Source organism: Neopsephotus bourkii, unplaced genomic scaffold (genome assembly GCF_033783945.1).
Source record: "Neopsephotus bourkii isolate Nb327-2 ecotype Australia unplaced genomic scaffold, CSIRO-AGI_Nbou_v1 NB_1292, whole genome shotgun sequence".
NCBI lineage: Eukaryota > Metazoa > Chordata > Aves > Psittaciformes > Psittacidae > Neopsephotus > Neopsephotus bourkii.
Genome location: NW_026901776.1, coordinates 7,714,727 through 7,739,896, shown reverse-complemented (window position 1 = coordinate 7,739,896; position 25,170 = coordinate 7,714,727). Strand labels below are relative to the sequence as shown.

The window sequence follows — 25,170 nt, the reverse complement described above, 5'->3', positions numbered from 1 at the left end:
TCAATTTTTAAAAAAAACAATATACATCCTTAACCAAGGAGTACTTACGCTACACACAAGCCATAGATACAAAATACACAGTATATACATGTTCTGAAAACAAATTGGAATTTATAAAAACTCAATAGCCAAATCAAAGTAATTGAGGCACTAAATTAAAAGTAGTATCTTCATGTCTTGATTATACAGACTATTCCGTGAACAATCAGAACAGTTTCATAAATATATATTATCTACAGAACTTGCTGTGCCAAAAAAGCCAGCTGTGTTTAAGCTGAAAAGAAAAATTGCACTTTGAGATCGTTACTTCTAACTTCTCTTTTTTCCCCCCCTCAAATATAGTAATCTGGTCCTAGTGCTTTTGGCACAGGTATCGAGTTATGGTTTTGCTACAGTTCTTTATAAAACACAAGGTTCTTTTATTTTGCTCATTAAAATCTGAAGAGTCTTAAACAAACCTAGAACTTTGATACAAATCTATATAGCTACAATTGCTTCATTAAATAATATACACAAATATGCTCTTCGATCTTAAAACATCTTGACAACTGGATACAAAACAGTCACTTGTATTATCTCCAGCCTCCTTAATCTTACGCATTATCAGTCTGCAAGGGAATAAAATACCGTTCCTGGACACATCTTGTACTAGATCACACCCCAGTGTACAAGGACAGAAAATAAATGTATAATAAAAAGATTGGATAAATTAGAAGGGGTTTCTTGGTCTTGAATTCTTCTCCAACTAGTAATGATGCAGCACTGTATGCAGCCCAAAAGACTCCAAACAACTGAAAAAGAAGATGAACAGTCTTAGCTGACACCAAATACCAAGATAAAAATCAGTTCTTCTCTCAACATAGTTAAAAATAAAAAAAGACACTCCCCCCCCCCAAAAAAAAACTGACTGGGGGAGGAGGTGAGGAGGGGAAGAACTCCAAATACACAAAGAAAATAACTGCGCATTTTCATGTAAGTTTAGAGAAATATTTCGCAAGTAGGTATGTTACTTTCATTTGAGACATTTTTACTGAAGTGAGCAGCTTAGGATCTACAATAAGTTTTCCCTAACACAAGGCATACCAATACCACAAAGCAAGCCATAGGATTATATACACCTAGTTTGAAACTTCACTGGATTAATAACTTTCCTTTCTACCTTGATTGTCCCCAGCTATTCACTCCTTATGCTCTTAAAGAGTTACTATACCTGACTTCCTCTACAGTATATACCAGAGGGTTAAATCGCCATAGTTTATTTTACGATTTGTCTGGCTTGTAAGCTTTCATTTAATTGTTTTGCCTCCACCTCAAGGTAACTGAACCTCAGACTCCTTTTCAAGTGCAGTAAGAAGCCTGTCAAAATACAAGTTGTATGAAAGCATATTTATGTTTCATATATGAAAAGAACATATAGTTGTATGACAAAATATATTGCTTATGAATTTAAGAAAGAACCAGTTTAAAACGCTGGTAGAAAGTAACATTAACTATGAATATCCAGTATGTTATATGAAGTTAGCCAAAAAATAAAATAAATAAATAAATCTTGAGGTCAGTGAATTTGACTCAAAGCTGAAACTCACAAGGTTATAGCAAAAACTAATTGGACATTATCCTTTAGCAACACCTCAAATATTAATAAAAAAGTACTTAAAATTGAGTGGCATGAAAAAACACAGCAGTCTTCTGCAAAACACAGGACCAAAGAGGGCATGCACAACAGGACCCCAGTAAAGAACTTCTTTCACAGTTCTGTCAGAGAAGCTGAAGCCCCTTGAGGGATTATGTGGCCTGTTCAACCGCTATCATAAAAACAAAACCCCAAAATTGCATGTGATCACATACTTCCATTTCTGCTGCCTAACCCAGGCCTACAGAGCAAAATAAGAAGACTAATCAATATCATGACTGAATTCCTAAAGATATATTAGGAAAAATTGCAGCAATTAAAATAATCGAGGCACATGACTCAAATAGTTTACTTTGTGGATTGCAACTGGAAGACAGCTGACTGGCACTTCGCTATTTCACTGTAACCTCCCCAACTTTAGGACTGTGAAGCATTTCCCCAAGCACTGAGCTCTCCTGCCATAACAAGTACTGCTTGTCACAGCGCAAGTAGTTTTGGCCGTATGGGCCTTGTCCTCCATTTTCACACTAATGATCTAATGATGCAAAAAGATGTGCCCTGCAGTTAACAAACTGCTAGTAGGAATCAAGTAAGAGAGGTTTAATTAAAATATATTTCTGCTAGTTAACTGGCAGATTAATGATTTGCTTTCTGACTCTTATCACTTAATAGTAATTGCAAGTTATCAAGTCACAAACACAGCAATTGTTATTTATCATACACTTCAGCTGTACTTCAATTATACTGTTTACCACCAAGCTAAAAGAACAGAAATCAATCACATCAGTAGAGCAAGAACTCAAAAAGCATACAGCTTAGCTAGTAACAATTTTGTCAGTCAACCTTTCCAAAAGTTCAGCAATAATTTCAAAGGCTACCTAAAAGGGTTTTAAGAAGCACTGGAAGTGTTCAGGAACATTAAGCAGTGCCAGGATCTGTCAGGGAACGATGCTAGTTTCACAAAAGATGCCAAAAAGCACGTGGCATCAAGCAAGTTATTCTTGCTTTGTACCGTATATTCCACACAGAATCAGAACAATACCAACTTTCTCTGCAAAGGTTATCAAGAGCTTTGTACTGCTATCACTATGGGAAGGTCTCGGAACAATGACTAACGTCAGACTCATGCTGCAGTACCTAAAAATAAAGTGGATGATGGGGGGAGGGACAGAACAGCTTATTTTCAGACTCTTCATTCTGAGGTTTAATTATGCATCCTCTTCTCAAAATGATAATCCTATTTATTTTTAATGCAACTAGTAGAGCACAGCAAAATCCTTAAACAGCAGCTAGCTGATAACAACAGGTGTTGTTATAGCAACAGCATTGTATATGCCCAAGTATTCACACGTTTAAAGCAGAATTTGCTTAGCAGTCATGTCCAGCACACTAGCCAAGAAGATCACAGAGCTCACTCGTGCTGTAGTTCTGAATATTCTGACACATCATTCTGTTGTCCTGAATAGGTTAAGACTTGAAGCATTAGGAAAGTGCATTAAAAATAGCCATAGACAATTCTCTATAAATGATACTGAACTTACTTTTATTAGGGTAGAAACAACTTCAAATGATCCAACCACCAAAAGTACAGGTGCTATGACAATGAGGGGAAGTAGGGAGTATCCTATCACACCAAGAACTTGGCCATAAGCAACCTGAAATTTTCAAGCACATAAAATAAACTTTGTATTAAAAATAAACTCAATTTTTGTCACCAGGCCCAATCTGATTTTGTTATAACAGTATGAATAGCAATAATAATGTGTTACGTATTCATGAAATTTTAGCGAAAGGAAGCTTGCTAGTATGAAAACTGGTTTTGTATGTGACCCTCTATAATTTGTAATCAATCATTCAGATCTCTTAGATATATGTTGTTTTGGTGGAGGTTGTTTGTTTTTTTTTTGAAGCCAAAACCCACTGTAATTGACAATTTTGTTATTTCCAAAGGAAGTATTTACACCAGTTAAACTACATCATTCCACCCACCCCCTCACATTTTCGTGTTCTGCCTTAAAGTGGTTCTCAACTGCCACTCTCCATGGACTGTACGTATGATACCCAGGGGCACACCCCTAGAACAGACCTCTCAGCTTGGTCCTGCCTGTCACAAGCAGGAGAGACTTAAGTATTTTCATTAATATACTCATATCCATTATATATAAATAAATACATAAAGTAAATGAAGGCTTCTGGCATCAGTGGAAGACCTAGAACTTGATCCCTTTAAGGCACAGAAATGTTCTGATTGCCAGTTTAAAATCATTACAACTATCTTAAACAGATTTCTTCAAAGTATTTTCATTAACTGGTTTTAGCTTCATAGGGATTATAATGTCTGGTTTTACCCTGCTATGGTTTGAAAACTTCCTGGGCCCAGCTAGGCTTCTTGGATTTAACACAAAGAATAGCAGTGAGACAAGAGACCATCTTGCAAGTGATCTCTTGTGGGTGTCGATCCTTCCCAGTACAGACCTATACTTTCTCCCCAGCTTATACATTCTGATAATTTCATTTTGAGCCACAAACCACAATGATTTCAGGGCGTCTGGATTATGCTGTTATGCAGAAAACCAAACAATCGCATTTATAAAAGCTTTTTCTCTCAAAACAGTGTTCACACAAGAAGACTCTAGTAATTACGATTAAAAGGAAAATTTAAAGATGAAAGCAAATGTAAATGATGTAGGAAGTTTGCAACACTAGTTCATCATGAATGCAATATGCGCAGTAGAAGTATCAAAATCAAGTACCGCTGAATGTTTAGTACTTCACAACACAGTTCAAGGCATTTTAAGCTGCAGAGCCATTTTAAGAAGTTTCTAGCCTCCTGACTGTTAAACCATAGCAGTCTGAGGGCCTTGCTGCAAGTCACTTCTTGTTGTTTACAACAAGAATCACTTAGTGACTCAATCCGTAAACAGCTCAAGCAGCTATTCCAACCCTGCTGGTGCAAGCAGCTGGAGGGAGGGATGAAGGCCAGAACTTCAGTTGGCTTTGCAGCTGAAGAACATTTCATTCTTTAGTGGGTTTGAACTGCATCAGGCCAAGGATGAAAACAAACACTGGTAGGTGATCTCCCCGCAAGGACCTTATACAACTGCTGCTAGCTCCATTTAAAATAAAACAAAAACTAAAAAGTTTAAAGAAAGGGCAGTGCAAAAGCAGTGCAAAGGAGGAGAAAGAGTCCAGTTCAGTTAAGTGACTGAAAAATTGAGAGCACTTGTCCCTCAAGAATGGGCTTCAGTCCTGGCTCACAGACATGTGTTCACATTTCTGGGATTCACAGTACAAATTCCCAGATTGTTTGTCACACCCAGCAAGCCATAATCCACTGCACAGGAAGATTAGCTGACCCTCTGTATTTTCAACCTAGACGTTATGCTTACCAACTGCATCCGTTCTTAGCTGGCTACAAGGTCCAAAATCAAGCACCAAGAAAACCCAATTTTGACTGAAAAGCGTAGCAAAGACTTTACATTACCTCCCTCTTATGTCCTTTTGCATACAGGTACTTACCTCTCCTCCAAGAACCCTGGCCAGTAAAAAAATTGTCAAGGATCCAAATATCCAAATAGTTATAATCCAAGAAACCACCTTAGGAGATAAAAAACAATTAATTTATATTAATAATTCTCATTGTGAGAAAAGAAACTCATTTCTATTAAACACTTTTACTGCAGTCAAGGATTTTATTATGCAAAACCGGACTCTGAATAGTTTCACTTACTATTACAACAGAACTTGAGAATAAAATTCAGAGGTTATATTTACAGAATCACATCAATGGTAGGTTTGGTGAAGATGGAATGTACATGAGATGTGCTTTGTAAGTACTGTAATACTGTAGCAGATTTAGGAAGAGTTTAGTTAAAACTAAAGCTAAGACCACCCTAGCTAAATGCCTTCACACTGCACCTATTACAAAATGTGGGCTCAGGCAGTTTTAAATCAGCCCAACCAATACAAGGCATTGGACTTCTGCTTTTTTTTCATCCATGAAGACACCACTTTATTCTTTACTCAAACTGAGAATGCACAGAAGTCATCAGACATCTGGCTCTCAGCAGAACTTGATGATTACAACTTATTACAGCCCCAGACTCCTGGGACAAAGTCTGTAATTATTTTTTTTGCTTCTTTCATCGCTCTGGTCTTAAACTGAAGAAAGATAACAAATAAAATTAAAATTGTTCTCTAGCTTAACAGAGCCTTCAAAGTAACTCAGCTATTCTTGGACATGAGCCACTGGGAGGACTAGAAGTGAAGCTGTCTGTTCTGAAATACCTTTTTAGAAGCAAATGACAATATCAGTCCAGTCTCTATTTCCAAATGTACAATGGACTTATAAGTGACTTCATATTTAAGTCAGTATTCAATTCAATTTATTGCTTAATTAAAAGTTCCAGATTCGCTGAAGAATCAAACAGGGAAGGAAAAAAAAAACCCAACAACAAAACCAAAATCAAACCAAAACCTAACCAACCAAAAAAAAAACCAACAAAACCAACAACCAAAACCAAACCAACCTACAAGAAAAAACCCACAAATAAAAATCACAGCACCACTTAAACATGATCAAAACCGAAAAACACAACTGTATGCTATTTGTGAAAACAGAACATGGCCTCTTTTACTTTCCACTTTCCTTCACAGTCTAAGAGGACCAGATTAGTCTTAGAGCAGGAATGCTCCACTCTCCCCAGCTTACAGCCCACCATCCAGCTCAGCTAACCTAGCTGCTGTCAGCCATGCTGTTGCTAGCTACTAGCTTTCCCTCCTCACACACTTATAGCACTCTTACACCAGTATAGTAAATCCACCGTTCCTAAGAAACATTAAACCTACTGTTACGTACAGTAGGTACACAAACTGCAAAAGATAGTTTATCTGTCATGGGATCAAGGAATGGTCCTTGCTTTGCCTAGGAGACAGCTAAGTGTTCCGCCCAGAAGACTGAATAATACAGTGGTTTAGCCTACTCTTCGAGCCTCGCAGAAACAAGATACCGAGAATGACGTCTTAGTCAGCATTTGCTACACCATATGGAAGCCAGAGGTTGCAAAAGGAAAGATTTTATCTCACCATTCACAAAAATCCTTGCATAAGCACATTCTGCTACTTTACATATGGCTTATTGCTATACTACATTATATTTAAACCAACTGTAACTACATATATAGTCATAAAGATTTCTGAAGCAGGATCACCTAGGCTCATATTAAAATTCCAACTAGATATGATACCACTTCTCTCTTTCAATCTGAATATGAAGAAAAAAACCTAACAGTGTTTATGGAGGCCAATGAAATCTGCACAATGCTGCTGAATAGCTATTCACCCTGGATTTCAAAAGGAATTATGGAAAAAGGCTATTGACCAGAGGAAAGTTATCTGACTGTAATTGAGCAGAGAGGACAAAATAGCAAATGGCACTAATGAAGATTAAATTTCCAGATAACAGCAGTGACAGAATATGAATTAAAGTAGTAGCTTTACTTGTCAGGAAATTAAAATTCATTACATCCAAACACATGTTCTTCAGTAATATTTTTTAGTAATAAAAAGCATATTAACAAAAGGTCACAATTAAAATTGAAAGATTCACTAATATGACTATAAACCCATTTGCATCAATCTGTTCCCTCTAAAAACCACATCTTTCCTTTGTTCTACTGTATAAAAATGAGCCTGACATTTCATCACAATTAACTTACCCGTGGGCCATTTAATACATTTCTGACTGCTGCCTTTCTACGTACTAACTTGAGAATCAGCATTTGAAATGCTCTGTGTTAGTACGTGGAAAGAAAAAAAAAAGACAAAAAAAAAAAGACTTCTACCTACATAAGAATGCAAACTGCTTAGCAGTCATATCCCTAAATTTAGTTTAGATTTACTTTTGGGTAGAAGACTTATACCTACCTTAAATTGTCCATATAATGAAATCATTGAGAAGAACAGGACTACTGCCAGAGGACCCCAAAAGTCTGGATTGTCTCTCACTACCTGCCTGTTAAACCCAAGAGATGGCATAGGCATCAACACACATCGAATTTTGTAGTAAATATCCTTCAGATCGATGTCAAGTTCTTCCCTGAAATTGTAAAGTAAGAGAGTGTTACTATACAGCACAGCAATGAAACAGAGCAGAAAAAAAAAGTAATTGCAGGGGCAAATGGCAGGTTTATGGAGCAAGTCTCCTGTCACCACTAAGGCTTCTGAAGCCATGGCTAGCAACAGAACAAGTTTGCCCACAACAAACCTTCACCCCATATTCAGGAGCTGGCAGGAATTGGTGTGACACAGATACATTTAACTGCTCAGTACTCAGTTACATGATTGAGAATAGAAAACACACACAACATACCCTAACAGTCTAGAATAAGGCAGTAGATCTATTTTCTGACATGCAGGAACATGTGCCACATTCATACCATTGTAACTACTTAGAAGTCAGATATGCATACACAAAAGTAGGATGTTTGTGTCCTCCAATGCTGAGCAGTTTGCCATGAGTACATTTGTTATGGAAACATTTTCTTTCAAATTCTACAAGAAAGAACACCTTTACATTCACTAGTCCTAAACCATTCAAAGCACAAGGTAAAACAATTCTTTTAAATGAAATGGGGTTTAACTTCCTTCAACAACAGTCGTTTTCAGCCGACCGGTTTATGCCAGTTGTTTAATTACTGCTTGTTTCTAGTATGGGTAAAAATAAGTGAAAGCGTATTAAGCTATCAGTAAATTCTATCAACAGATCTTGTTCTTTTCTGCCTTCTTCACTCCCTGCTGCAAACTATCTGTAAGCAGCCACTAACTGACCAGAAGACTCTTTTGGACAGGAGATTCTTAACTGGTACATCTTGCCCCAACTGTCCTAGCAGAACAGGAAGGAATAAGACTTGTCAAGTAATGGGCAATTCCACTTCGTTAAGCTTATTCATGGAACCTAAAGACAGACCTGTACACTAGGGTTTTCCTTATGCAGTTACAACCGAGGAGCAGTGAAGAGTTGCAAGAGGCTTCTGACAGACATGCCTCTGCTCTATACTCAAGAGCACAGTAGGGAAAAATGCAGAATCATATCCTAAGTCAGTTTATGAAAGTTTTATACATGGGTTTGATTTATGGCTTTTTCCTCAGAAAGGCTGAAGCAAGGAATAAACACAAAGACATGATTCACCATAATTTCTCTCAAAAAAAAGTAATGAAATACTGCTCATTGAGTCTCTCAAGGCAATATCAGGGTTGCTATTACTGAAGCTATTTCAGAATTTGTATTATTAACCTGTGACTAAATAACAAAAATTGTTAACACATCCCTGAATCTAAGGAGTAGACCAGAAGCATCTATTTGCCTCCATTTACCTAAACAGGGTGTAGCATCCCTATGTTTTACTCCGAAGACTGTGCAGATATTTCCTGTCTGCAAATAATTCTTTGTCATTGCCTAGGGCAAATTCTGACAACTTCTCATGTGAATAGACTATCTTTGCATGAAGCAGACAGCTACCTCACCCAAGAAGTGATGAATGCTCTAAGAGGAAACAAGTCTCTGGGGTATGACTGCCCAATAAGAAAAAAAAAAATAAAATAATCTTCCTCTATTGAACAAAATACTTGCATGGTACCACCAAATGGGTTAACTTCCCTTAACTGGCGCCAGTCTTTAAGTCATAGCAGGATTAAGGTTACAGGGCTTCATTACAGCACATGTTATGAGAATAATCAGAACTGCATAAGAGCTGCTACATAACAGTCAGATTGAGGTCTTCTCTATTGGGATGAATATATTCACCCTGTGTCATAAACTGATCATGTCCCTGGCATGTACTCCTCACTTCCAGCAACCAGCAGGTTAGAACACCTTGAGGATGGAAGGGACCAGCGGAGGTTATCTAGTCCAACCTTATGCTCAAGCAGGGTCACCCAGAGCACATTACTCAGGATTGTGTCCAGATGGCTCTTGGACATCTCCAGGGAAGGAGACTCCACAGCCTCTCTGGGCAATCTGTTGCATTGCTCAGTCACCCTCACAGTAAGTAAGTTCTTCCTTACATTCAGGTGGAACTTCCTGGCTTCTGCTTTATGCCCATTACCTCTCGTCTGGCCCCAGCCTCCTGACACCATAGCTGTCTTTGAATCACAAACTTGGTTTTTGTGGTATAAAAAGTTATGCAAAAGAAAAAAATGCATATGTTGAAACCTCAGTGCTCCATTCTGTTTCATAATTAAAAGTTAGAGCTTTACAGAACAGACATTCATACAAGGAGTTACTTCTGCACAGTTTAAAGGATTTCTCAAGTAGCAGTTTCATTACTAAGCTCTCCATACATCTGTTCTCTCCAACGCTCTCATTTGAGTTCTCCAGAGTACCCTCCTGCTCACTCCATTTTTTTTAAACACCATTATCTTTAATTCACACAGGAAAACACAGACTGAGAATGAAGTTGCTTCGATGCAGAACAAGGACTGAGACTCAGGCTGCCTAGCTCATGGTGTAGTAACCTTAAGATACAAAGTTCCTCCAGCCAACCCCATTTCTGTGCATGGAACAAGGGATACAGTGATTTTCGGTTTTAAGTTGTCCTTCACCACTGCCACCCTTTTAATCTAGTTTCATATTATAAGACAGCATCAAAGATAATAAAGTTTGTGCTACCTTCCTTCTAACATCCCTTCTTTAATAAGTACAATTCACAATGATTTTACTTCAGAGTAACTGACAATGTATTTACTTAACATGAATCCTTCCACCAGATTGTCTTAGCCTGTGATTCTTTGACAGTAATAAATTCACAACAATTCTGTTTTTTTTAATCATTACAAGATCAACAGATAAGAGCAGAAAAATCCATAAGCTTTATAGGGATGAGTAAAACTGGATTTTACTTCTTCCTTCCTCCCCAGCAGGGATTAACAAGCCTCTCTTTTACACTAGAAGTATAGCTTATAATGAGAAACAATGTTTTCATTCCTGCACACCAAGCAATTTGTCAAAAAGAAATCTCGTGACAGCAGAAGGCTTTGGGACAATTTGAGAGGCCACAAGTTGGTTGTTTTTCCTACACAGCTAATAAAAAGAGATATAAAAAAATAATTATGACATACAGGAGTGGCTTGTTATCTTCTGGGTCATCATCTTCCACTTCCAGAAGCCAGCCATACCCCCTCTGTCTTAGGAATGTAGTTGCAGAAGATTCTTTGATGAATTCTCCTCCAAGATTTAGCTTAACATCTGGAGTTGTTATGGAGCCACTAAGATCTGAGAGCAAAAAGGGAGAAAAAGATACACCATTTTTTGTCTTGTCAAAAGCCATTTAATTTCAAAAGTACTGGGAGACAAACAACAGACATATAAAGTTAAATGTGCTGGTCATCATCACCATGAAATATTCCACATTATAGAATAAAATTCTATTAAGATACATAATTCAAAAAGGTCCTTCTGGTTTTAAGACAATTGTAACAATGTTGATCTAGGAATCAAATTACCATGTTTCAGTTTCCAGATGGAACTCTTGTCTTGATGACACAGTGTTACGGTATGACAGAAAGGCTGTGATTTGTGTTTTATCATTAAGTATTTAAAGGCATAAAAGGAGTTAACTAATGCAAGTCCCATCACACTAAGTTGGGGATTATTTAACTTGTTTCTTTGCTAATCATATTACAACTCTTTTGGAGCCTGATTCTGCACAGTGGCATTGTTTGAGCTGAAACCATTCTCTGCTTTTATGTTCAATTTTTCATAAAGGAAAAACATAGGTAGATGTTTTCATTTTTAGCCTGCCCTATAATACAGCTGAAAATGTCAGAAAAAGAATACTATCAGAGCTCCTGAGGCTTCAGCTAATAAGATGAGATATGAGTTCTCTTCAATATACTGTGATCTTGCTCTGCAACAGTACCAAACAAAACAAAAAGGGTGATTTATGCATGTTCTGGCTGTGCTGAAGTCACCAATAAATGCTGATTTTATTAACTCACTATGTTCAGTTATACAGAGATGAAAAATACAAAATAATAACTGAAAATATACTAAGCAACTGGAAAAGAGATAAAATATAGAAGAGAAGAAGAATTATTCCTTTAGGAAATGATGGATTTCCATTTGCTAAAAAGTAAAAATCCTAACACAAACATGTACTTTTTTTGTACAAATGTTATTACAAGTATATTGAAAGACAAAAAACTCTCTTCTCATCCAACACCTTTTTACTTCACCAAAGAAAATCTTATTTTGTCTTTGTATTGTTATGTCTGTTCTTCACACAAAGAAGCTCTTGGGCACCAATTCCCCCAAACAGCCGCTTATTGACACAAACAGCACCAATTCCCACAAACAGCAAGTATTTCTGAAACACACACTCACAGAGGCACGTCAGGCCATATTTGTAAATTACACTTGCAACATCTTATATCAAAATACAACTTAGTTTTATAGAAGAAAAATGTGTAGAAAGACAGAACCTCACAGTCTTCAGCCAGCATGTCACAAGTGTTCACTGATTACTCAGTATCACAAACAACTTAGCAGAATTCTCCTTCCCAACCAACTTGCTAAGCCACTCAAGCTTAAATTTAAGCTTCTCCATAAATGCTTTTCAGCCATTTCATAATCATGAGCGTTAATAAGCCACCGCTTTGATTCCAGGCACACCATCTGTGCGGGATCTTTGTAAAGATCACTGTAACTTAAGAGGAGGAATTTTTCTTTGCTCCTGTCAGTATCAGCACACATGCTCTGTTCTCACCAAACCCAAGCAAAGCCGCCTTCTGATGTGATGTTTACACAGGGAGGAAAAAAGACAAATGTATTCTTGATGCCTGGGCCTCAAGGTAGAGAGAGCATCAGGAGTTTTGTATTGTCATGGAACCCTTTTGCCATTTAAAAATACTTGTTTATGCTACAACGTATTACCTGTCTACAAGGTGAGGCTGTTGCTACTCTGTGCACAAATGTGACTGCCAAAACAACCCAATGTAACAGCCCAGCCAGCCACTTACTTCTCCTTTCTCAGTGATCACTGACAATCCATCCTGAGGCAGGAAAACCTCTACACAAGTCTTATTTAACAGGACTCCTTTTAGCAGCTGATGACCGGTGAATGCCTACAGCCACGCTTTTTAATCATGAAACCTATTAACACGATTTTAAGTCTATTTTGCAAGAAATCTCAGGTGGGACATATACCTGGAGAAATCAAGGGGGGGGAAAAAGTCCAGCACCTCCTCTTTATAGCATACACTGCTCTGCATGAGGTGGTTAACAACAGACCAACCAAGTGCTAAAGAATGTGCCAAGAATTGATGGTTCTGCTGCTCACTCACAGGAGTTAGGGTGTTTCACTGCTACTGTCTTAAGCAGAACAACACAAAAGCAAAACTGGGGTACCTCACATGCCTCATTTTTCAACCAGGCATTGTGGAAAACCAGCTTTCAAGACATGCTTTGCTCTCGGTTTTGAAAAAGCAGTACAAGAGACAAAAAACCCCACATCAGACAATCTGTTCTTCGTACCATATCTGCCCACTTAATCAAGAACACCTCTCCAGCATTCTTTCCCCACAAACAGCTCCTACCATACAGAAATAAAGACAAGAAAATAAAACAGCTTATACTTTTATATATATATATATACACATTCATATATATTTATATCTCAAGATTTGGTAAATGTTTGGTAAATTAGAGCACAACATATAGTATTTTAATTTAGAAATACCAAGCTGCTTAACTTCTGTTTTTCTTTGTTAGGGTAGGTCTATGCAGCACTTTGCAGAACAAGCAGGAGATCACACATTCCTTGTGTTCATAAAGAACACAAAGCCAAGTTCAACTCGATATATCCTACAGGAAAGGTGGTTGTATTGGGTCGGGTTCAGCATTGCTCAATAAATCCTTCCAGGGGAACCCAGAGAGTTTTCATTCAGATGGATCCTTTTCAGGCCAAGGCAAAGAAAAACAAAAAACAAAACCCCAGAGCCGAGATTGTACCTGTTGATTAGCATCCCTTGTAAGAGGGCCTTGGAAGTTCACCAAAGGGGTGTTCTATGCCAGTTTTTCCACTTCAGTAATTCTTTTCCAGGGTGGGGCACGTGAGTCAGGATATACATGATTCCCTACCCCATCCACAATTTCAACAGTTACTAAATACACACAGAAAGTAGAATGCTTGCTGTTTAAATGGGTAGAGCCTAAAAGGATCATCCCCCATCAAATTAAGTTAGCACAATGTTGACTCTTAGATGTTCATTTTCACAGTCTTGAGGCAGACCTTCATGGCATGCTGGAACACCACAGCTATTTGTGCAGCAGTGAGGCAGCAGGCCACGCTTCATCCCTAAACTATGGGCAAGGCTTCTTCCCCCTACACCCCTATTCCTGTGCTGACACGAGACACGGCGTGCAGTCTTTGGCACAGCACTATAGCGAACGTGTACATACAGTACTATCTTCAACAAACAAAAACCGGCGCCTTCAGCAACGGGGGGAAGAGGAGCGGCCTGTGACAGCGCTTGTCACGGCTGTGTAAGGTCCCCGGGCACAATTTCGATTACGGCTCTCGGAAAACCTGAGGAACCGAGAGCCATGGCCCGAGGGCAGTGGCCACCGCCGCCACCTCAGCCACCCCGCTCCGCCTCCAGCCACGCCACCAAGCCCGGCAGCGGGGGAGGGGGCAAGGCAGGCATCTCCTGCCCCAGTGACACGGGAGCTGCCGCTCCCCCGAGCCCAGCCGAGCCCTTCCGTCGGGAAAACGAGCGGCCGCGGCCGCAGCCCCGCGCTCACCTTCGGCGTCTGCTGAGGAGACAAAGGTGAAATCCCCGTTGCTGGGCGCATAGAGCGGCGGCTGCTGGGGGCCCGGGGGCTGCATCTCCCCGCCCTCCGCGGGGGCTGCGGGGCCGGTGGGGGACAGCAAGAGGCGAGCGGGCACGGGGTCCTAAGGCCTCGCGGATGGCTCCTGCGGCAGCGGCCGGCACCCAACAGCACAGCGCAGCCGCCTCACAGGGCAACAACAACCGACACCACCCCTCCCATTGGCTGCTTGCAAGGCGAGCCGTGATTGGCGGCTGTACAGCCAGTGCTGAGTGGCTCCCCGGCTCTGTCTAGGGGAGCGAAGTCATTCGACTTCGATGTAAGATTCTTCCTGATTGGAAGAGGTGTGACCCCAGCCGGTGGGAGGGGCGACGTCGGTTAGGTGGTGCTGGGGTTGGTACCGTCGCACGGCTGTGCTTTATCTTGCGGTCGGTGGCCACTGTGGCGTTGCGGCCGACTTCTTACCCCTTTTCCTCCTTCCCGTTTGAGGGCGGCTCGGCGCTGCTGGGTTTGACCCTGCTGCCGTAAACATCACTTGCTAGTGCCTTGTGCTCCTGGCCCTCCGAGGCCCGTGGGTGACCAGCGGGTATTGGGTCGGTAGGGTACATGAACGCCCCGCCGCAAAGCAGACCGGGAAATGCTCTACTTTCTTGCGCCTGCTAATGGTTCTCATGGAAAGCTGCCTCGCCGAGCCCAGCGAAACAGCCCCTTGAACTGAGGTCTTGCACCGGGGCAGCTGGCGTTCTGCTCAGCTGCTCGGTGCGCGAGCTGCTGTCACCGAGATGGGCAGCATTAAAGGTGTGCGGCTGGATGGTTTAGTCTGGCCTCCCAGAACCGATCTCAAGGCTGAGAGCAGAAACTGGGCACCTGCAGCACCATGGGAAGACAGCTTCACCCCCTCACTGCTACCTGCAGCAGTTTTCCTCGGTTTCTGATAGAAGTGGTTCATCGAGGTGCCCAGTGCTTTCTGCCTGTTGCCATGTTTGATTATAAGCCTGCAATAGTGAGGTACTTTGGCTTGACCCATGTAATCGCTTTCTGCGTGCTGCTAGAAAGAGTATTTTGAACTTTTGAGTATCACAAGATTTGCTGTGAAATTTCTTTGTTGAATAAGAGCATTATCCCTAGTATTTTCCTTCTATGATGGATATGAGAAAATGCAAAAGGATTTTTCCTTCATCTTTACTATCCAGTGATATTTTAAATGACTTCACCTCCCAGTGTCATCATGGTCATCTGCAACCCTTTTGCTAATTATTTTCCATATTCAACCCTAAATCTATTCTGTTCCTTGACACCTTTTTTTGTTTGGTGGTGGTTTTTTATGTTTGTTTTTTGTTGTTGTTGTTTGGTTGGTTTTGGTTTTGTTTGGTTTTGGTTTTCTCCCTCTCAATATCTATATGCAATTTTCATCCCTGGTCCCTATCTATTAGTGGTATCCTTGGTAGTCCCCTGCAGTTCTGAGGTTTCTGGACTGTTATCAAGGGCATTGTCCAAATACCTCTTAAACACTGGTAAACTTGGGCCATCAACCACGTCTCTAGCAAGCCTGTTCCAGTGTTTGATCACCCTCTCGGTAAGAAATGCTTCCTAATGCACAGTCTGGATATCTGCAGAGCATCAGCAAGTGGTCTGTTCCCGATCTGGTCAATGATAACGCTGTGAAGCATGTCTTTGACTGACCTGCAGTACTAAAAATGTGTAAAATAATGCTATTGAGATGCTGTTGCTAGTCCATGTTACAAGAAGACAGGCACGATGTGTTTAGCTGTGGTCTATGCTTTGAAGAACCAGGACCTCACTTTTTACATGTTCAATGACTGCTAGATTGAACAGAAAAGCTCCCAGATAACCCTGCTTAGGCTTAGCCATTAGCTCCTTCCCTCTGCTCCAGGCTGAATGTTTGTTCTGAGAGGACACTTACTTTTCCTGACATGTCGGGGAAACAGGCTTAAATGTCGTGTTCATGCTCTATATATTTAATTCTACTTCACACATAGAACTCGTTAAATGCCATGGAGTATAAATATAGAAGTATATTAAGCTGAAAAAGTTACAGGATGAGAAATTGCATTAGAGCAGTGGTTTGGTTTGGAGAAGGAGCCTCCTTTCTCATAAATTCCATTAAAGGAAATAACTGCGAGTTCCATCTCAAATCTGAACAAGGAAAAGCCAATCTGATCTTTATGGGGAGAGCATAACTAGGAAGTTCCTACTTTGCCATATTCAAAGATCACAGAATTTTGCATTTATATTAAATATTCCTTGGGTTCAGGTTCTCTGGATTTTTACAATGATTATCAGTTTGAGCAGCAGAAAAAGCAGTATGCTTCTTGATAAATGTGAGGAGTGGCTTTCAGGGCACTGTAAAAGGGTGGGAGGAGACGAAAGAGATGAAGTCTCACACTGGATCAGCTTTGAAGAGGAAACTTTGGATGATAATTAGTGGTAGAATATTATGCAATAAAATGAGTCACAAATGCATGTTTTATTTGTGTGCCAAACAGAAGCAGTGACTGGAGGGACTGCATGATAGGCCTCGTGACTAGTTAATTCTCTCCTCATTTCGTGGCTTCATGCACTTGACCCAATGCTATTTGGGTCATATACATCATACACACGTTTCTAAGTACAGCTGGAGTACATGTAGGTTGACATGGATCAGAAGACAATTTCATAACACTGCTGAACATGTGGACCAGAGAAGAGATCTTGTTTATTATTTGGAAATGTTTTCTAGATTTTCTTGTAGTCTGTGATTTGGACTGTGACCTCTGTGAACACGAGCAAGTAAGTCATTCTATTTATTTGCTTTCAGTAGACCATTTATAAGGACATTACCACTCGCTATCTTCTTTTTAAACATGGTTTTGGTAATAGAAGAAAGCTTATTTTTATCATTTCTTCTCCTAGGGGCTTTTTGAGCAGCTGAGATCCAAATGGATTTCACATAGAAGAGATGCTGAAGGAGACAGAAAAGCCATTCTGCCCATGCTTACCTAAAATGAGAACAGTGAATAGGTTTTCAAGAGTTGCTCCTCCTCTTGTGTGATTCCCTGTCATACAAGAGCAATGAAGAATCGAGAAACACAACAGATTCAGACACTGGGATTTTTCAGCATTTCCTGAAATACTAAGGCTGCCCTCCCTCTCCTTCCAGTTCCCTTCCCCCTCAGACTCTCCAAGTGAGCAGCACTTTGTCCTCTGCCCGGACTGTGCCAGCGGAGGGCACTCTAGCCCTGCTTTTGCCAGGTCAGGTTTTGCCCGGGGTTTCAGTTCAGGGTGGGATTCTGAAAAGTGGTGTTGGAAACCAGTTGAGGAACTTGTTTCACCCACATGCTGCTACTACATTTCTCAGCATTTTATGAATTTTCCCTTTCTGTGCATTTTAGAAATTACCTTCATAGATTAAGGGCCAGACTACATCTAAAAATATGAGCCCTCATAAAATGCTCCGGTTGGTCTCCTGAAGTATAGGTTTTCTTGTAGATCTTTGCACATAACCACCTTTCCATGCAGTTTAACTGTTTGCAAGTGCTGAATTAACTCCTACCAGCAGTGGGACAATTTGCTTGCACTGTGACTTACTGTATACTAGTCAGGGAAAGGAGAAGGGGAAAAGAGGTCTTTAAAAGGCTGGAGAAAGCCGCGCTGCTTACAAATGCAACCTGTTTGCAAATTTTAAGTTATCTTAGGAAGATCCCTGTTTAATTCTAATTTTAGAAATATAAGAATATTTCAGTATGTGAATTTACTGGAACATTTTGTAATATTTCTGTTGTGAAAAGGAAGTCAGAATTGTTGATGTTTAGAGTCCTCTTCCGATTTCCTGGGGGAAGTCTGGAGCCAGCTGCTGTCACAGAAGTAGGCAGACCTGCTGAGTTTTATTCCTCATGTCTCAGAATAGTATCAGATTAGGCTACTCCTTATGTTGATAGTACAAATAGTCCACTTTGAAATGGCTTTTGCATTTGCATCCAGGGTTGTTACACACTTTCTTTGGGTCTGCCTTGCTATATGTAGTGATAGCAAGATAGATAGTGATCTAGTGAGGAAAGCTCTGAGCCCTGGCTCTTGCAACAGCAAGGTTTAGTCTAGATATCACAGAGCCCTGCAGTGAACATCCCATTAATTAAAATTGCTATCTTTCAATGAAACCATTAAAGCATGAATGAAGTAAATGCATCATAGATGCACTCATTTTAACTAGTAGTAGAAATACTTACTAACTTGACCAGTAACTCTGGACTGAAGGCTAAGTTTTTGATAACTTCTCTATTGTAAAATTTCAAATAGTTCTGAACTGCAACTTGTTTTACATCAAGAAACAGTTCCATATGTTTCTGGTAACAGGAAGGTTATTGCACAACATACTCTTTAAGCAAAGAGGATAGTAAGCAATTGTACAAGGAGGAAACTTGCAGACAATGAACCTACAGACAATATGGAACCTGTTTTTGACAAGCACTACAACACTTTACTGATTACTGAGTCTTTTTAGTTTAAGATCACACTGATGCAGGTAAACTGCTTTCTTTCTTACCACTACCTTCTCCAAGATGTTTTAACTTTGTTTTGCTAGAAATATTTTCTCTTAAGAAACCCTACATGCCTTTGGCAGTACAACTGTTTATTTTAAATATTAAAAAAAAAAAAAAAAGAGAAAAAAGCCTGTGTGCCATTTGCTTGGAAAAATCTATTAAAAAATTGCAATAGTTCAGGTGATACTTTTTACAGGAGAAAGTCCAAATTAGTCTTTCAGCACTTTAAGTCCTGAATAATTGAAATAGTGCGTAGCAATGGAAACTAGAAATGTGGAGCATTATGTTGCATAGAGAACTGAAGTGTGTTCCATGTCTTGTGAGATCAGAAATAATTGCCATTAACTCTGGTCCTTGGAGGAATCCTTTGCTTTTGGTAAATAGTGCAAAAGTCTTTGTTAGGACTGTTGATGGGGAAAAACAGCAAGCAGCCCAAGTGTAATGTTTTAACAACTTTCAAATATGTGTAACTAGCCTTTGGAAGATGTTTCTAAAGAGGAGTCAGTCGTAGCCTGTGGATAGTCTCAATCCTACTAGAAGAAAGGCATAATAAGACCAGACCCCAGTTGGTCCATGGTGGAGTCAGTGAATAAGCCTACATTTGGTGTCCTGTTTTCCTTGGTAAACCAGTACAATTTAGTACTTCTACAAAATCGTTTAAGGGTGAAAAATTAGCCAGCAGTATCCTCCCCTCCATCCTATAAAGCAAAGGGGCATATATGAAGCTGATTTTTCACATCCTCTCTGTTATTTTCCCAAGTTTTCCTCCACAGTATCTCGGATCATATTTTATATTTTGTACATGCTTGCAGCAAGCATAGTAGCACTGCCTGCAAACATGAACAATTTGAGGTTTGTTTTTACAGTCTACCCTCTTCCTTCCTAAAGGTCTAATGATTAACAAGCTGAGTTATAATGCTATTGCTACATATTCAGCACTTAGGGATAAAAAGATGCTGATGAGATAGATACTTAAAATGTCAAAACACAGATATAGAGAGAGCAGGAAACTGCACCCTACAGACAATCATTCTTTGTTGTCACAATACTATATAGTGTATGTTTTCAATGATTTATGAACAATCTTTTAATCTGCCTTCCCAGCCCTCTGGACCTGAATTAGTCTCTTGATAGCTCTGATTAACTTGGCCCCTTCAGTCATAGAATGCTGTTTTTGCTTGTAGATAAGCAGCTTCTGGTTCGTTGTATTTGGACTGTTTCCCACAAGTGGTATAAATGTGTCCTTAATTCTTCTTACAAGTTTGTTAATAAGATTAGAAGGATGATTGTAATATTTGTTGATGACTATCCAGTATACTGCTAATCCATTATGTCGGTGAGGAAAGGGAAGTACATGGCATGGATTTGAACATAAATCTCAAACAGTAGCACTTGTTAACTTTCAGCAGCTTATGTATTTTATTCTGCTCATTGCTAATTAAAATTCTTACACAGAAAGCTTGCTTCACCCTAGGCTTGACCTGCCTCATATGATGCACTGAGGTGGCAGTTTCCTTGAATTAAGGTAGTTTGGGCATGTGACAAGCGTTCTCTGATCCACCTTATTGTGAGTCTGTAATAACTAGCTAGCACGCAAGAAGGGCATTAACGCCCCTATTGTTTTAGTTCTCTTATGTGAACACATAATGGCTTCCAATGGAAGGGAAATAAGACTGGGACTGTTTCTACCCATAGAGATGCCTTCACATACAACAAGCAGTCCTTTAGATTTACTCCTCTGCATTTGTTTTCCTTTTCTCCTTTACTCCTTCCTACTCTTTTTTTTTTTCTTTCTTTCTGTGAATTTTCCCTGACAATCTCTTTTTCTACAAAGAGATTCTTTTAAAAATGAATCTAAATGAATGCTAAATTTTGCCTGGGATAAAGGAATGATCAGGCTATTTTTGTGGGAGCTGCAACTGCTCAAATTCTTTCAAGACTGGAACCTCAAAAATTAGGTTGAGATTTGGAGAAAATGATGTCACCTGCCAAAAGGCAGAAAATAACAATAAGAGTAATTTTGTCAGTGTTAAAACTATAAAAAATAATCTCCAAATTACAAAAATATAATAGGAAAAACAGCAAAGCGTTGTTCTTCATCAAGCCTGTGAATATCCCAGTATACACAAAGAAATCCCTCTGATCTGGAGACACTTGCAGAAACCTAGCTAATTCTAGGCTGCCTTCATGGCACACATGTGTTTCAGGAGCTCTACTTGCTATCCCTAAGGTTCTCTGCTTGGAATTACCCCAGACCACTTCCAATTGAAGGTTCAAATGTGCGAATGTGGAACACACCTAGCTGAGTGCTCCTACTAACAATGGTATCTTACTGGAAAATTCTGGTGGGAGCTTGTGTGCTCAGGGGAAGAGGGCATGTCAGGTCATAGATGAGCCTAAAAAAGGCCTAACCAACCCCTGCTCTGAACTATATATTAGAAAATTAGAGTGAACTTCTGTGACTCTCACTGGTAGGAAGCAAACCTTTTCCAGTACTACATGAAGAGAAGTCAGGGAGACCTGTGGGAATTTTCCACATGTTCTGGACAAAACCAAGTATTTGACACTGTCCCACGTGACATCCTTGTCTCTAAGTTGGAAAGACATCAATTTGATGGATGGACCACTGGGTGGATGAACTGGCTGGATGGCCACGCGCAAAGAGTTGTGGTCAATGGCTCAATGTCCAGCTGGAGACCAGTAATGAGTGGTGTCCCTTAGGGATCAGTGTTGGGACCAATCTTGTTCAACATCTTTGTTGCTGACATGGACAGTGGGATTGAGTGCACCCTCAGCAAGTTTGCCGATGACACCAAGCTGTGTGGTTCAGTTGATACGCTGGAGGGAAGGAATGCCATCCAGAGAGACCTTGACACGCTTGTGAGGTGGGCTGATGCCAACCTCATGAAGTTTAACCATGCCAAGTGCAAGGTCCTACACCTGGGTCGGAGCAATCCCAGGCACAGCTACAGGTTGGGCAGAGAAGAGATTCAGAGCAGCCCTGTGGAGAAGGACTTGGGGGTGTTGTTCAAGGAGAAAATGAACATGAGCCGGCTTCAGAGTGTGCTTGCAGCCCAGAAAGCCAACCATATCCTGGGCTGCATCAAAAGGAGTGTGACCAGCAGGTCGAAGGAGGTGATCCTGCTCCTCTGCTCTTGTGAGACCTCACCTGGAGTATTGTGTGCAGTTCTCGTGTCCTCAACATGAAAAGGACATGGAGCACCTCCCATATGAAGATAGGCTGAGAAAGTTGGGGCTGTTCAGCCTGGAGAAGAGAAGGCTGCATGGAGATCTCATAGCAGACTTCCAGTATCTGAGGGGGGGCTATAACAGTGCTGGGGAGGGACTCTTCATTAGGGACTGTAGTGATAGGACAAGGGGTAATACGCTAAAACTTAAACAGGGGAAGTTTAGATTGGATATTAAGGAGGAAGTTCTTTCCTGTTAGGGTGGTGAGGCACTGGAATGGGTTGCCCAAGGAAGTTGTGAATGCTGCATCCTTGGCAGTGTTCAAGGCCATGTTGGACAGAGCCTTGGGTGACATGGTTTAGTGCGAGGTGTCCCTGCCCATGGCGGGGGATTGGAACTTGATGATCTTAAGGTCCTTTCCAACCCTAAGTAATCTACGATTCTATGATTCAAGCCACAGCATGGAAGATGAGTCAGTATAACTGACTAACCCTGACCCACAGCAGTCAGAGTTACACTGTTGTAGCATATTAGTCAACTCAAGCGTGTATCTTCCACAGCCTTGAGGGATTTTCACAGATTTGCAACACCATGAGTCATCTGAGGCAACACTCATGGGCAGTTGTGCACTGGCGTGCTCCACTGATGTCCCTGGGAGTTCCTGTGGTATTCCCAGCTGAGCCTGGGCTTCACCGCTTCTTCACCTCCTGAACATGTGAACCTTCTTCACCTTCACTCTTGAGCATGCATAATCTTGTCTTTTGCAGTACACTCTTGCTAGTCTGTATATGCCGTCTTGATATATGCCTATAGTCTGTGCCTGGCACAGAACTGCCCTTAAACTGCTGTGCTCCTGCTGACTGTAAGGACATAAGAATAAATGTTGTGAATCTCAGAAAAAGATTCACCAAAAGTTTCAGATTGAAGGGAGATGAATTACAGAACTGATGCTCTATATAAGCAATCCATGACTCTACTGCTGCTAGATTGGAAAACAGAAATCACTCCTCAAGAAGCGCTTCACTGCAGGCAGAAACTTTTGAATCATGTCAAAATGATGCAAGAGCAATTTGGTTTTTTAATTAAACCTGGCACTGGGATTCTATCTGAAGCCTGATCTGGCTTCTGCAAAAAAAACCACAACAAAATTTCAATCTACACTTTAGAGGTAGAGGGGAACCAGTTTTGTTCCTGAAAATATGAAGAGGTCTTCACAGATTGCCAACTGTAAGAGCAGAGCTGGTAGCCAAAACACTAAAATAAAGATGGACGAACAAATGTAAGCTGTCTTATCTCCTACCCTAAAGAGAAAATAGAGATTTTTTTTCCCCCTACACACTTACTTAATTAGAAGAACTTTTTTGACAAATGAAAGCAGCTATTTTTAGCATTTTTATTATTCTTTGCCCCTTATAATTAGTGCTGTGTATTTCTATTCTATTTTAGTTTAGGAGAGTCAATAAAATATATAAAATAGAAAAACATACTGAATCGCGGGTTTTTTTTTCAGTAAACAATATGTGCTGGAACTTTTCTGACCCTGGAACACGTATGAGCTTTTTAATAATCTGTTCCAGGGCTTCAAATAAGTTATGGGTCAGTCTATTATTTTTAATATCAACCACTGGGTGTCACTGTGTGCCTACAAATATAGCTGAAATAGGCTTAATATATTAAGGGAAAAAATGCATCTCAGCTGCCTGTCATGCAAACCATTATTGTGTCTTTTTATAGAACTGTCAGGTTGCTTATTCTCCTGTGTATAAAAAACTAAAAAAACTCTTAAAACCCCTAAAGTTATGAACAGCAAATGATCAGAAAACAAGCAGCCAAGTAGGAGGTTGCCTTAGGAAAAAGATAGTCCTTTGTTTGCTTTTTATGCCATCTGCAGCCGTGACTGCTGGCATCAGCACGGCTGTAATTCATTTTATATTTCTTTGTTTGCAATGCATTGGCTACAAAAATATGGCTAGCATACATCTCGTCAAGCCTCTGCATGTATTGCGTTATTAAAGCCTCATACCTTATTGCAGTTAGAGGACATTCTCCTTTAAAAGATTCATAGCAGCTATAAATATCAACTTCAGCGTGAAATTCAGCCTGTAAACACCGTGTGCTCCAGAAGGAAGTTCTCTTTTCAGTGGCTGTTTAAAAAGATTGATTATGGCACACAACAACTCTAAAGTCTGGTTTCCAACCCTCTGTTTCATGAACAGCTTTCACTATGATGAGGAAGCAAAGGCCAGGATGACTTTTAGGCCCTGGAAAGACCATTGCGCATATTACTCCCTACTAATACTTCTCTATTTAGGTTTCACAAGGCAGAGCATAGTTGTCAGTGAGGGTTACTGTGCTACTCACAGGGATGGCCAAACTAACCTCACCAGCACCAGCACAGCCTGAGCTCCTGCCAGCAAGGTTTGAGGGCTTGTTGCAGGACTGACTGTGGGTAGAGGAGACACAGAAGGAGGTGCTGCTGTCAGAGGAAGAAGGAACCTGGACCCTGCTCACCATACTTTAAAGTCCTCAGTGAAGAGTCCAAGCATGAGAGTAGCCTCTCACAGTCTTTTTTTCATATGACTCTGCCATGTGGTGTTGTCATGAGCTGCATATATGCAAGGCTCAGAAGAAATACGTGGTGATACTCTGCTGGCATCTATGGACTTAACACCATCCTGAACAGCAAGTATTAAGACTGTCAGATTCTCTTGAAGATGTGAGTTTTAACATTTCTTTAGCCTTGCTCCTATGGTTACCATAGAGCAAGGACAGAAAATGGTGGTGAAGAGCTCTTTTATTTAGGGTCAAATTCATGTGATACATTTAGTTATCTGAAGCATTTATAATAGACAGGCAACTGTAGGTATCAATCACAATATTCTGATAAATCACAGCAAGAGAGGCAGGAAGATGTGTGCCCTGGTGACAAAAAGAGAGACAAGTACTGACTTACTGTGAGCCATAAGTATTTTGTCCTCTAA

At 40.3% G+C, this 25,170-nt stretch overlaps 1 protein-coding gene across 1 annotated transcript; it reads right to left on the bottom strand.

Moving 5' to 3' along the window:
* Positions 1–330: 330 nt before the first annotated feature.
* Positions 331–14,574, bottom strand: YIPF4 (Yip1 domain family member 4). The gene is made up of 6 exons (XM_061365879.1): positions 14,433–14,574; positions 10,751–10,904; positions 7,559–7,730; positions 5,153–5,230; positions 3,175–3,288; positions 331–791 (listed from the first exon to the last, which is right to left on the bottom strand). The coding sequence occupies exons 1-6, from the start codon at positions 14,515–14,517 to the stop codon at positions 654–656; spliced, it is 741 nt and encodes a 246-aa protein (XP_061221863.1). The 5' UTR covers positions 14,518–14,574; the 3' UTR covers positions 331–653.
* Positions 14,575–25,170: the final 10,596 nt, after the last annotated feature.